General features: G+C 34.8%; 1 protein-coding gene across 3 annotated transcripts in view; it reads left to right on the forward strand.

The window, feature by feature from the left end:
• The window catches only part of Cdh12 (cadherin 12), a 1,068,420-nt gene that overhangs the window by 952,899 nt on the left and 100,616 nt on the right, over positions 1-14,905 (forward strand). For all 3 annotated transcript variants that reach the window (XM_029469980.1, XM_029469979.1, XM_021183292.2), the window contains one exon: positions 8,120-8,287. In XM_029469980.1, the coding sequence (XP_029325840.1) occupies positions 8,120-8,287 (168 nt within the window). The remainder of the gene's footprint in view (positions 1-8,119; positions 8,288-14,905) is intronic.

Below are 14,905 nucleotides of genomic sequence, written 5' to 3' on the forward strand. Positions count from 1 at the left end.
TGCCTCCCGAGTGTTGGGATTAAAGGCCTGTGCCAACACACCCGGCTCTTATTCTTTAATCTTGTATTACAGTCTTTGATTTATTCCCCTCCTGGTTGGTCCGCTCTCAGACTGTTCCACATCCCACACCTGCTCCCCACCATCTCTCCTGTCTCCAAGAGGGTGTCCCTGACCCTCTATCCCAAGAGACCTTCCCACTCCCTGGGGCTCTTGGGGGGGGGGTTAGGTGTATCTTCTCTGACTGAGTTCAAATACAGCAGTCTTCTGCTGAATATGTGTTGGGCGTCTCATATCAGCTGGTGTATGCTGTCTGGTTCTCTCAGTGTCTCTCAGTGTATCTCTCAGTGTCTGAGAAATCTCTAGTGTCCAGGTTAGTCGATATAGCTGGTCTTATAGGGTCATCTTCCTCCTCAGCTTCTTCCAGCTTTTTCCTAATTCAACCACAGAGGACACAAAATTCTGTGCATTGGTTGAGTGTAAATATCTGCATCTGACTCTTTCAGCTGCTTGTTGGGTCTTTCAGAGGGTAGTCATGATAGGTCCCTGTTTGTAAGCACACCATAGCCTCTGTAATAATGTCAGGCCTTGGGGCCTTCTCCTGAGTGATGGGTTGGGTGTGTTTTGTGTGTTTCGTTTTGTTAGTTTATAAATGAATTTTATATTTCAAAACTAGATATAAATAAGTGGGATATTAGAGGCTTAAACATACACACATGACCAATTTATATATTGGCTTCATTTTCTTTATTCATTTTCTTTTCTTTTTCTGTCTTAAGTGAGAGAGATCAGACAAAAGGTCTCTATTTAGTAAGTCAACACTCAACATTGAGTAAAGTCTCCAGGCTTTGGTCCTATTTGAATGAAATGAAGTCTCCCTTTCAAACTTTCTGGTTATAAATGCTGATTTTTCTTAAAACGACTTAGACATGTCACAGTTAAAGAGGAACTTCGAGATGACACTGATTAAATCAATTATCTACTGTATGTTAAAATAGATTTCAAAATAAATTAATACTATTTTATATGGTAGCTTAGTATTGTATAAAAATTCTAAACATGCTGTAGGGAGTAAATCTTTAATTTAGTAATTCATATTAAAATCAAATATTTTTATTCTTAAGGCTATAATATAAATGCATTTCTCCTTAGGTTTTCTCCCTCCATGGCCTTCCGTATACTTTTGAATATTCTTTTTCAATTTTACTACCTCCTTTTCTACTAATTTTTATGGTGTATATATAAGCAAATATGTAAATACATACTTTCTTATATATAACCCACTCAGTCCATATAATGTTACTTGATTTTAACGCTGATCATTTGGCACTGGCCAACTAATTATTGTGCTTGTCTTGGGGCATCCACCTTTTTCTCTCCTACTTTTCCTCAGTTCCTGATGTAAGGTTGAGAACACTTGGGCTTTTCCCTATTTTGGTATGTTCATAAGTATAATTCTTGCTTTAATCAAAAATTTAAACTTATATGTTCAAGTATATTCATTATACTTTATTTCCTTTATTTGAGAATTCCATACATCCGCATAAAATGCTTTAATAAACTCTGCCTGCAACCCCTTTATTTCTTACCCTATCCTCCCCACTTTTCTTCTGCCACTCATTATGTGCTTGTGTGTGTGTGTGTGTGATTGTTTGTCTCTCTCTCTTCCATTGTTTTTCCCCCTTTTCTCTCCATCTTTCCCTTTCTTCTCCTGTCTCTCTCTATGTCCTCACTGAGTTCACTTAGCTCTGTCTGTATACATGCTTTCAACTAATCATTTCAAAATCTAATTTCTAATATTGTAGTAAGATACAGATTAAGTAATGGTTAATCAAATGTAAATGTTGGCAAGAACCCTAAAGCCAATTGATGTTGTTCAAATAATGTAGACTTGTAGAACTTTCAAATTTTCCGGCCAACTGTATATAAAATTTTCTTCTCAGTTTTTGGTAGCCTAGTCAATCACTATTTGACACGGGTAAGCATTAACAACGTCAGAGCAAGTCCAATGGTTGCTTCTGTAGGACCAAAAAAGTGTGAAATACCACAAGAACATTTTATGACATTGAAAGATCTTTTTAAAGTGATAGTTGAGGAGGGAAATGGGAAGTGAGCATGACTTTATTTCATTGTATGAATGTGGAAAAAATTGCAATAAACACATTTTCAGAGAAAATATTTTAAGTTATTAAATACAATTCAGTTGTTAGGATGAGTGTGCCGTGTGTGTGTGTGTGTATGTGTGTGTGAGTACATTCATGAACACAGCAGTATGTATGTATGGAAGTCAGCGAAAACATTTTGGGAATAAGTTCGTTCTCTTCTTCCAAAATACAGTGCGCGGGGATTAAACTAAAGCCATCAGGCTTGACAACAGGCAGTTTTATCTTATATACCATCTCATTGGTCAACTTAAGGGAAAGAGTTAAGTTATGAGAGGACAGACGGTGGGGAATTAAGAGCCAGATGCCTCATGCTTAAGTGACTGAATAATGGAGAAAAATGTCCACAAAGTTGTTTTATCAGGGAATATGAGAGAAAATATGGAAGACTATACAGTGATATCATTTTAAGACAGTTTCTGGATTTTAAGAAAAAAAATCACATACATTGGTAGATTAAAAATGTATACTTAAAGAGGAAAATAATTCAGGGAGTTCTTTGCACTTTTCTCTATACTTCTCAGTGTAAAGATTCTCAGATATAGAACCATAGGTTTGTACAGCCTGACAATGAGGAAAACTTATGGGAAGAATTCATCTCTCCTCCTGGAATCCCTTTGTGCTATATTTTCTTATAGATTTATAGGCCTGTTCCAATTTTAACTTAATGAAAACCATGACCACAAATGAAAGCATTGATGTTATCTGATGCTTAGCTCCTTGTAGCCCCTAAGGAACATTCCACAGAGACACAAAGACAATCAGAAAGCACACTTGGTGTGGTAGAGTAAGAGAATCCACATCTTGGAGATGTGGGAAAAATCCCACAGAGTGAGTGACTTACACAAACTCATATTACATTTTCAGGAAAGTCTGACTTCTTAGTAAGGAAAGAATCATTGTAGGTGAGACAGATGGAAACAATATTTGACTAAAAAATACATAGATTTTAGGAAAATATGAATTGGACACATTAAACAAGCTTTAAAAATCTATCTTCAAAATAATAACACAGAAATACAATTATGTGCATAGAATAAAAAACCTTCTTCTAATATAGTTATTATAAATGGTAGATAAATTCTATTTCATATAAAAGTGCTATTTTTCATTTGAAAATGCATGTGTTGCATGGCTGCATAATCTTGTATTTATAATTTTATATGAAACTATATATTTAGAGGTAAAGGTGAATATCTTCTGGCATCAGCTGCATAATAGATTTCATAAGAATTGATTTTCACTGGAGACAGAAGTCTTGCTGTAACAATACCTCAGACCACTAGACAGGATAGGAGTAGGTGATGAGGCACTTCATTAAGAGAATGAAAACTAGCTCTTCGTGAACAAAAGCCATTAAGAAGACCTTTTGTCAAATTTATCACCTTGTGGTAGATAAGAAAAAAAATAAAAAAATCAAGGATAATTGCAATTTCTCAGAAATAGTCCCCATTTGTTCCAGCTATGTAGCTACCTTTTATGATTCAGTTTGCTGTTATTAAATAAAATGCATGAAAACCTAAATTTTTGGTACTTGAGTGCAGAAACCATTTAAAACAATTATTAAAGAAGGAGTCCCATGAAAACTTTTGGTACCTAAATATTTAGAAAGAGACATATGCACTCATTATTTATTCAGTTGAAAGGAGAAGGTGAACTCTGTATTAATATTGCTTTCTGATTTGCATTCCTAGTTCTGCTTTCTCAGTGAGTCCACTGAGCTTGTATATAAGAAGCTTATGTATAAGTATAAATGGACATTAAGGTAAATTGAAACAGCCTATTGAATAAACCAAGAAAAATAGTACTCATAAAATTCTCTTATTTCCAATTTATTTGCCTTAAAAAATAAGTAATTTTCTTTAAATATATATTTGTTTCTTTTCCTTAAACTATTAGTAGTAATTTAAAATCAAGATTGGGGTGAATTTTAACAATATCTTATGATTGCATCTCTCATATTTTATTTATGTGACAATAACATGTTATATTTACAAGTAATTCTAGTTTAAATTCTGTTTCTGGGACAAAATACCTTGGCCAAAAATACAACTTAAAGAAGACCAAATTTATTTTCTCTTCCATTTTCAGACTATGTTACATCACTGAGAATAAGCCAAGGCAGGCACTTAAAGCATTACATACTCATTCCAAAGCAAGGGAGGATAACTTCAGGGATCCTTGCTTTTTTTTTTTCCCTCTGCTTATGCTCAGAAAGATTTCTTCAGTTTTATAAAATTCAAGTCCTGTCCTATGGGGTAGAGACACCCACAGTACGCTGGGTCAATTACCACAACAGGCATGTCTACATATTACCCTGATGTAAATAACTCCTATATTATAATCTCTACCACTGTTTTAAATTGTGTCAAGATGTCACTTTAACACCAGGTACCACAGGTGTATAATTTCACAATATGGAAGGAAAAACTATAGTCTAAAAAAGTAAGCAATAATATTACATAATCTAACACATCCCATTTACTTTATTTAAGTGCTTTCATTCTCTATTGTCTTAAAATATTTGTAATATAAAATTTACTATTTTAATTATGCCAAGTGCAATTTATCAACATAGAAACCTTTATGAATAACTACTACTACCCACTGCCTCTAGAACTTGGTGGTCAAATATTTTAAAGTGTGTACAATTAAAATAATGTGTCTCGCTGGGCAGTGGTGGCACACTTCTTTAATACCAGCACAGCACTTGGGAAGCAGAGGCAGGCAGATTTCTGTGTTCAAGTTCAGCCTGGTCTACAGAGTGAGTTCCAGGACAGCCAAGTCTACACAGAGAAACTATGAGCCAGAAACCAAAAATGTAAAAAATTAAAAAAATAATTTAAAATTATAATGTGTCCCCTCCCTCTAATTTTTCATTTCTGCTGATTGATTTAAATTATCATAAAATAGTAAGAAAGTAACTGTAGGATCTACTTGGTTTCTTCTTTTTTCTATTGCTGGTATTTTATAGCATGTTATTGTCCCTACCTCAGAAGTCATCTCAAGAAATCTGATAAAGATTGCCTAGATATGGAGACTTTCCTAAGAAAATTGGTCCTGAGTGTATCTCTATCCCTTCATCAGCAAGTCTCAAGACTGTTTCCAAAATAAAACTTACCCTCATACCATATCTATTATTTATTTTATAGCTTTATTAATCTATTATTTGGCAATTTCACAAGTATAAGACATAGTCTGATGACTTTTCCCCTCCACCCTATGTTATTTTCTCATCCAGTCAACCCTACTCCGTCCCTACACATATTTTTCCCACATTCATGTCATTGTTTTCCTTTGTGGTTCACTCAACTCAGACATGTCTGTGGCCATGGTTTAGAAACAATCTGTTGGAGCCTGGTGAGCAGGGTCAAGAACAGGAACAAAACTGAAGAAGATGACAATGACTGTGCCTCTGTCAGACTGACAAAATATCCCAGACATAGTGGTTCAGCCCTTCTCCAGATATTCTGGCTCTTATATTTCTCCTATGTCCTTGGTAGTATGCCCTGAACTTCAGAGTCCTTCCTTTCTTTTCTTTTCTTTTCTTTTCTTTTCTTTTCTTTTCTTTTCTTTTCTTTTCTTTTCTTTTCTTTTCTTTTCTCTTCTCTTCTCTTCTCTTCTCTTCTCTTCTCTTCTCTTCTCTTCTCTTCTCTTCTCTTCTTTTCTTTTTTCTTTAAACTAAGCATTATTGACCTCACAGTTTGGAACAGACCAAACTCTATATGCATTCCCTGTCATTTGTTGTTGAAAAAGCTTCTCCAGGATGACATACTTTGTCTACAAGGTTGAAAGTTGATGCTTAGAAGGCAGCTTTCATGCTTTCAATTGTCTTAATTCCTTTACATTCCCAGGCTAGCATTGCAGCAAAGGCCACACTCTATTCATTGAGGCAGCGCTTTATGTATTATATGAGTACTTACAATGCTTTACTGCCTGAATATTGTCTCAGTGTCAGTCATTCATAGAGCTTTACAGAACTCAGATATCTACATTAATGGTGGTAGGGTAAATAATAATTCCTTTCATCCATGACAATAATTAAAATTTTACTTAGTATATAGTAGCCACTCTTTTATATATTCATCTGAATGAGTGCGATAATATGAAACATTAACAGAATATTGATTATGAACATGCAAGTGCAAGAAAGTAAATGGACGTAAAACTATATTAAGAAGCCAAAATTTGTGTCAAGGATATACCCTTAAGCAAAAAATTCATTTCTTTTTCTTTCTCTTTGTTATGTACAGTTTTCATTCTGGCAGATGATTAAGGTAGCTATATAAATGATGTAGAGAAAAAAGTTATATAAGCACTGAAGAAAATGAATGTTTATATAGCAATTTGACTAAAGATAATTCTTGCTCAATGCTATTACCAAGCAAGCACAAGTGTCCAAAATATGCAATTATCTAGAAAATGTGAGCATTGCCCTTCAGATCGATGTTGCATAGTGTAAGAAGGCAAGAACACTGAGGTGCAGAGCTTAAAAGTCTTAGGTTTAAAAAATACTGAAAATAAAGTATCAGAATCCTGAGCTGAAGAGAAGACAGATTGGATCAAAATGGTGTCAGTACCAATTCATGAATAAAGCATTAGGAACAAAAATGACGGATGTCTTTTCTGTAACTATTTCCTGCCAAGTGCCAGACAAAATTCTCATGTTGCAGTTCAATATGCATTAGCAAAAGTATAGCAATGGGTAAGAAAGTAGATGGTGGCAAGAACAGATATATGGATGTATTCTGGGATACTGATTTAAAACCTATATGCAGTATTGATGGCTGATATTTTATTATTCATATACTTTTTTATTTAAGATATATCTTAACACTATCAAAGTCATATGTGATTAATAAAGGTTCTTCAATCTCTACCTGTTACAACTCTGGACTACCTATTGGAAGTTGGTTTAAATTTTTTAAATCACCTTCGAAATGATTCCGAAGTTCTTATAATCTTTACCAGGAATAAATATTTAAAGTAGCTCCTATACCTGGATACAAGAATATAAATGACTGCCATATGTTAACATATATATGGGATATAAGATTCAAGACATTATGATCAATTAATTTATTCATCGTCCAGTCATTCCTTTCTTCAGTCACATACTAATTGTGATCAAGCATATAATATTTATCTCAAGATTCTAAATATAAAATATTTATACTTAGGCATAAGATACTTTTCTTGACAGTGGATTACCTTCATACAAGGAGTCTCAAAGAGTCCTCGAGAGTAGTACCTAATGAAAACTAAGCGAGTGGGAGGGGATGGAACACATTAATTAGCATAATTAGGCAGAGTCATGAAAGGCAAAACAAGTGATGAAGAGGACATATTTTATGTATTTTTAAGTTAAGCAGATTGTTTATTGCAAAAACTACAGAGTTGAGACAAGAGCAGTCTTTGTAATTATATACTGAGCTCAGTTTAACTGCCTAAATTATTCTATGGGCTCATTTTAATCTAAAGGTTTTAACATTTTCTTCAATTGAACATATAGATGAGGCCTAACTTATATGATTTGGGGAAAGATGACCTGTCATTTTCTTGTTTTAAGGTACGGTGGTGAAAATAAAAGATTAAGTCACATCCTAACTTTAGGATAGTAGTTCTTTTCTTTTCTTTTCTTTTCTTTTCTTTTCTTTTCTTTTCTTTTCTTTTCTTTTCTTTTCTTTTCTTTTCTTTTTTTTTTCTTTTCTTTTCTCTTCTTTTCTTTTTTAATTAGGTATTTTCTTCATTTACATTTCCAATGCTATCCCAAAAGTCCCCCATACCCTCCCCCCCACCACTCATAATAGTTATTTTCTTTTTACAAGATGATTTTATCGAATGTTTCGCAGTTAGTAAATCTAGACATAAGATTTTCTTTTTTTTCTATTTCAGTCTAATTAGGTCAGGCGACCAGTCGGTTTGTGATGTTGATTCTGTGTTATCACTTTCCCCACAAGGTGTCATTAGAACAGCATTGCCAAACATGGACAGAGAAGTCAAGGAGCAGTACCAGGTCCTCATTCAAGCAAAAGACATGGGAGGACAGCTCGGAGGACTTGCTGGAACTACAATTGTCAACATCACCCTCACTGATGTCAATGACAACCCACCTCGATTCCCAAAAAGTATGTCACCTACCTGTTAAGCATGTTTGCAAATGCGTCTAGAAAGAGTATTGAGCCATCAATGTTTTATTTTTTTCTCTCAGAAAATATACCTTGATTATGGTTTCCCCTCCCTCTCACCCTCCCAGTTCCTCTCCATCTTTAACAACCCTACCATCCAGATCCACACTCTAATTCTTTATCATTAGAAAACACAAGCTTCTAAGAGATGACTATAATATATATATATATATATATACCCTGCTATATTTATATATTAAAAAAATTTTAAAAAAATCTCCAAATACTATTAATCTTTAGGAAGCAGGTTATAGTGGATTAAAAATGTGTGTCTTGTAGATTTAAATTTTCAAGGAAATAATGCTTAGTGCTATGCTAATAGAATAGACTATAATTGTGTAATCACACTCATACTATTAAAGTGAATAAAAATTCCATTCTAACAATGCGCTAATTTACTGGCATAATGGTTTGTTAACTAACATATGCTACACGAGTTTCTATATTATACAATTGTCATACATGGATTTTGTGACTTATTTTAGCAAGTACATTTGTTGAACAGTTTTTAGATATTTAGTATCTTTGAAGATGTTGCTATGAACATTTCTTCCATTCTGATATTTATCTCATTTTAGACTTACAATAGGTGAGAATTGCTTTACTTTCTGGGATAATGGAATGATTCTCACCTATTTCTTCTCTATTACTGTATCCCTTGTTGAAAATGATGCTTTTCACTCATGCTCCCTCCAGTTTCCTCTTGAGTGTTGCATTTAACACCAGTTGGTACACCCTCTCCTCATTTTCTGTTGTATTTGTGAGGATTATTTCTGTGTTCCACAGAACTAGGACATTATGGCTAGGGAGTTTCATTCATGAAACACTAGGAATTCATTAATCATTATGTAGTTCATTGCCTGATAAGTTGTAAATAAGGTAAAATGCAGAGCATTTTTCTGCTTTATACTTCTGTGCCTCTGTGTTTACGTAAGGAAGTAAGTTATGATGGCAGTATTTCTTTAATTAGATGATTTGTTCCTTTTACATTTTTCTGCACTTTAACTGCATTGTCAGAGCCGCTGTTAAAAATCAGAGTATACTTTCTTTTTGCATAGCTTTTAATTCATAATCAATAGGAATCCAGTAGCCAAATATTATGAGTGGCAATTAGAAACAAGAACACTGTAATGCACACTAATTAGTTCAATTTAGCCATCCATTACATGTACATATTTCAAACTGCTCTGCAATCTATGAAAATGATGTACATTTTTTCCATCTCAATTTTTAATTAAATAATTAATTAAATTTTTGATTTATACTTTGAACTATATAGGATAAGTCATTACTGTATAGAATGCTATGATTAACAAGATGGAAAGGCTTCAAAGCATTCTTTTTCACGTCACTCTGCTACTACAAGGAACAAAAAACAAAGAGAATCATACAGTGCTTTTGCTTCTCTGATTAGAGTCTTATTTACTAGTTTTTTTGTTTTTAACAGTAAAAGCTTTTGCTTATCCTACATACCATCCCTTGTTTTTAGATCTCCTTTGTTCATTATTTCTTCTCTTTCCCCATTCCTTATTTTCATCTATCCTTCCTTCATTTTCTCCCATTCTTCTTATATGTGGCATACTGTAATAACTTGAACAAGTCCATTTACAAAGCTGCATTTACATTAATAACTTACAATTAAGGACATGGCTACTGTTTGAATCTTGTGCACAGAATTTGCTCCATGATCTTATTCACATATATGAAAAACAAGAGTTTTCCAGGCAGACAAGAAAAGCCACTGTCTGTGGAAAGACGCAGTCCTAGGGGGTGATTCTAAGTTTGGACCAGTACTCAGACAGACAGCCTGGGGCAACATGATGTGGAGGGGTTGGAATGTTAGCAGTGCTGTCTGTGCTAAGTGAAGCAGGATGGCAGCTTGAGATCTGAACTGAAATAGAAATATTCCTCTCAGCTCACACCTGTGAAAGCAGAAGGTAAGTAAGGCATTAGGCTTTACTGATGTTTACTTGTATTTATTTATTTATTTATTTATTTATTTATTTATTTATTTATTAAACTGGAGACACATGAGATTAAATAAGAATATATATGATAAAATCTTATAATTTTATGTTTTAAAAGCAATTTTAAGAACTTTATCATTCCTTCTTTCCACAATACTTCAATATTTTTTACATTTTATGATTAAGAATAATGAAACACATTAAAATTTAATCTTAATAATGGTTTAACTGAAAAAGTACTACATCAAGAACTGCCTATAGTTCTTTGTCTAGAGTCTATTTTCTCTCCCCATTATAAAATGTCCATTGATACTCTTATTCCTCTGGTTCAGTTACTGCAGCTATTGCTTTTATTTTCTTAAATCACTTTACATCCCAATCACAGCCCCCATCCCTTCTCTTCTCCTAGTCCCACACTCACATATCTCTCTCCTATTACCCTTTCTTTTTCCCATCAAAATAAATAAATAAGTAAATAAATAAATAAATCCCTCCATTGGTACTATGCTACCCTGAAATATCAATTCCCAGTAGGACTAAGTGCATCTTCTCCCACTGAAGCCAGAAAAAAAGAAGCACAACTAAGGGAAGGGTATCCAAGTGCAGGCAACAGAGTTAGAAATAGCCCCTGCTCCAATTGTTAGGGTACCCACATGAAGACTAAGTTACACATCTGCTACAAATATGTAGGGGTTTCAGTCCAACCCATGTATGCTCTTTGCTTGGTGGTTGAGTTTCTATGAACCCAGATGGGCCCAAGTTAGTTGATTCTGTAGGTGTGGTGACTCTTTTTTGGGTTGTCCTCGACATTTCTGGTTTCCTCAATCACTCCCCTGTCCTTTCCAAAGTCTCCCTGAACTCTGTCCAGTGTTTGCTTGTGGGTCTCTACATCTCTTTTCATATACTGTTGGATGAAGCCTCTCAAAAACCAGTTATGGTAGGTTTCTATATGCAAACATAGCAGAGTGTTATTAATTGTGTCAGAAGTTGGTTCTCTCCCATGAGGTGAGTATTGGGCCAGTCATTGTTTGGACATTTCCTCTATGTATGCTCCATCTTTATGACTGCATGTCTTATAGGCAGGACAAATATGGGGAGGGTAGAGATTTTGTTTATGAATTGTTGTCCTTATACCTCCACTGGAAGTCTCACTTGGCTATAGGATGCGACTATATCATGCTTCATATCCCCAGTGTCTAGGAGTCTCATCCAAAATTACTCCCATAGACTCCCAAGAGCATCCTCATTATCAGGTCTCTGGCTAATCTCCGGGATGCCAACTTCACACCAATCTTCATTCTTCTCTCTCCCAGCCATCTTCTAACTATTCCCCATTCCTCTCCCCACACTTGATCCATGCCACTTACCTTACACAGATCCCTCCCTCCTATCTGTCTCTAATGTCTATCTTATATCCCCATCTGAGTGAGATTCAAACATGGGCTCTCTCTGTTTCTTACCTTCTTTGGGTCTGTGGATTATAGCATGGTTATACTCTACATTAAAGCTAACATGCTCATACAAGTGATTATATACCGTTTCTATCTTCTAGGTCTGAGTTACCTCACTCAGGATGATGTGATCCATTTGGCTGTATATTTCATGATGTATTTGTTTTTAACAGCCAAGTCTTATTCCATTGTGGAAATGTATCACGTTTTCTACATACATTTTTTTGAGGAACATATGGATTGTTTCCAGTTTCTTGCTATTATGAATAAGACTGCTATGAACATAGTTGAGCAAGTATCCTTTTGGTATTTTTTGTGGTATGGTAGAGTTCCCATGCTCATGGATAGGTCATATTAAAATAGTAAAAATAGACTTCTTAACAAAAGCAATCTAGAGATTCAATGTAATTCCCATCAAAATCCCAACTTAATTTTTAACAAACCGTGAAAGAGCAATTCTCAACTTCATATGAAAAAAAAAAAAACAACAAAAAAAGATAGATAAAACAATTCTGCACAATAGAAGAACTTCACAGGTTATCACCATCCCTGGCCTAAAGCTGTGCTACTGAGCAATAGTCAAACAAACAAAAAACTACTTGGTATTCCTGCATACAGAGGTTGATTAATGACATAAAATTGAAGACTCAGAAATATATCCACAGACCTATGGATACTTGATTTTTGATAAAGAACCAAAATCTTAAGATGGAAGAAAGAAAACATCAATAAATGGTGCTATTCTAACTGAATGTCTGTATTTACAAGAATGCAAATAGACCCATATTCATCACCATGCATGAAATTCAAGTTCTAGTGGATCAAAGATCTCAACCAAGAACCAGACACATTAAATCTAATAGAAAGAAGAGAAAGTGGAAAATTCACATGAACACATTGGCACAAGAGACAACTTACTGAACAGAACACCAGTAGCTCAGGCACTAAAATCAACAATTAGCAAATAAGACTTCATGAAAAGCTTGTGGAAGGCCAATGACACCATCAATAGGACGAAATGGCAGCCTTCAGAAGAGTATAAGATTTTCAACAGCCCTACATCAAACAGAGGACTAATATCATGTATACATATGTATACAATATATGTATACCTGATTTTATATATATATATATATATATATATATATATATATATATATATATATAACTACAACAAACCAAATAACTCAATTAAAAAATTGAGATACAGATACAGAGCTAAATAGAATTCTTAACAGAAGAATCCTAAATGGCCAAGAGGCAATTAAAGAAATATTCAGTGTCCTTAGTTGTAAAGGATATGCAAAGGAAAATGACTCTGAGATTATATCTTACACTTGTACAAATGGCTAAGATAAAAAACCCAAGTGACACCACATGGAAAGCTTGTAGAGCAAAGAGAACCCTGTTCCATTGCTCATGGGAGTTCAAGCTTGTATAAACACTTTGAAAATCAATTTGGCAATTTGGCATTTTCTCAGAAAATTGGGAATAGTTATACCTCTAAACCCAGTTTTACTACTCCTGGGAGTTTATCCCCAAAGATGAGAGTTTCAGAAAAGATTCACTGGTATTCGGGTTCATACACTCTTTCTGACCCCTTTTCCATGATGTTCCCCAAGCCATGTATGCATGAGCATAATGTAAATGCATCATTGAGGATGGGCTCACAATGATCATTTGACCCTTGTATTGAGTTCAGTTGTGATTTTCTGTAATAGTCTCCTATTTTAAAAAGTATTCTTTGATGAGAGGTGAAAGCTACACCTATCTGTGGCTATAAAGGTAAAATTTCAAATGTAATAAAAATTATGCTGGTCCAGCAAAGTTTTGATAGATTATATTCTAATGTTAATGATTTCAGATGTCCCAGGGAGAATAGGTATCCAGTAATGGGTATGATGCCTCTGCTGTTGATTGAGGCTTCAGTAAATAAGATAGCTGTTGCCAATGGCATTTTAGTTTCACTAATTCAACCATTATATATATTTCCCCATCCTGGCTACTGTCATATTTAATAGGTGTTGTGACTCCATAAAACTTTTTAATTGACTTGCTTCTTTGTCAACTATCATAGTATTTTACGGTACCATGGAAACCACAGGAAAGAGATTTTCATGCAGATCCAGCTGGAGCCATCCAATTATGTGTGTGTGTGTATGTGATTATGTGTGTGTGTGTGGGGGGGGAGGGTGTGTGTGTATTTGTACATGTGCATTCCTTATAGGAAATTATGCCACGTGTCCTGACAATGTTTCTCACAAAGACTATAGAATAAAATAAAGCCTAGTGCTCAACACTATACACTTCCCTTTGAATGGTTGGTCATGGAAACCCAAGTTGCTCCCAGTATTCTTTTTTTTTCATCTTATTCAATTTAATTAAATACTTAATTTATTTTTATTTTTCGCTCATACTTTAAATCATGATGGCAGTTTTCTCCACCTTCATTCCTGCCACCAGACTCCCACCACACACACACACACACACACACACACACACACACACACACACACACACACATATCTCCTCTCCTGTAGATACCCTTCTCTTCCATTTTCCTTAAAAAATTTCAGACATCCAGGGGAAATTATCCAAACAAAATCACAGTAAGCCTAATTACCAACCTTCATATTATGGCTGGATGAGGCAACCAAAAGGTAGAATAGGGTCCCAAGAGCATGCAAAAAAGGCAGAGACACTACATCTCACTGTTAGCATTCCTTCAAGAACCCCAAGAAACACAATGATAACATTTGCAGAGGACATAGCTCTTAACCATGCAGCTTTGTGATTGCTGTTTTAGTCTCTGAGAGCTTCTATGATCTTGACTTTGCTGATTCTGTAGGCTGTGGTCTCATGGTGTCCTCCACCCCTCTGGCTCCTACTGTTGTTCTTCCTACTCCTCTCTTCTCCAGGGTCTCCTAGCTCTAGATAGTGTTTAGCTGTGAATCTCTGCATCTGCTCCCATCATTTGCTATATGATGGCTGTCTGATGACAATTGAATTAGAAAATGATCTATGAGTATAGCAGAATGTCCTTAGGAATCATTTCATTAACTCTTTCTCTCTCTCTCTCTCTCTCTCTCTCTCTCTCTCTCTCTCACTTTCTTTCTTTCTTTCTTTCTTTCTTTCTTTCT

The sequence above is a fragment of the Mus caroli genome, chromosome 15, assembly GCF_900094665.2.
Source record: "Mus caroli chromosome 15, CAROLI_EIJ_v1.1, whole genome shotgun sequence".
Taxonomy (NCBI): Eukaryota; Metazoa; Chordata; class Mammalia; order Rodentia; family Muridae; genus Mus; species Mus caroli.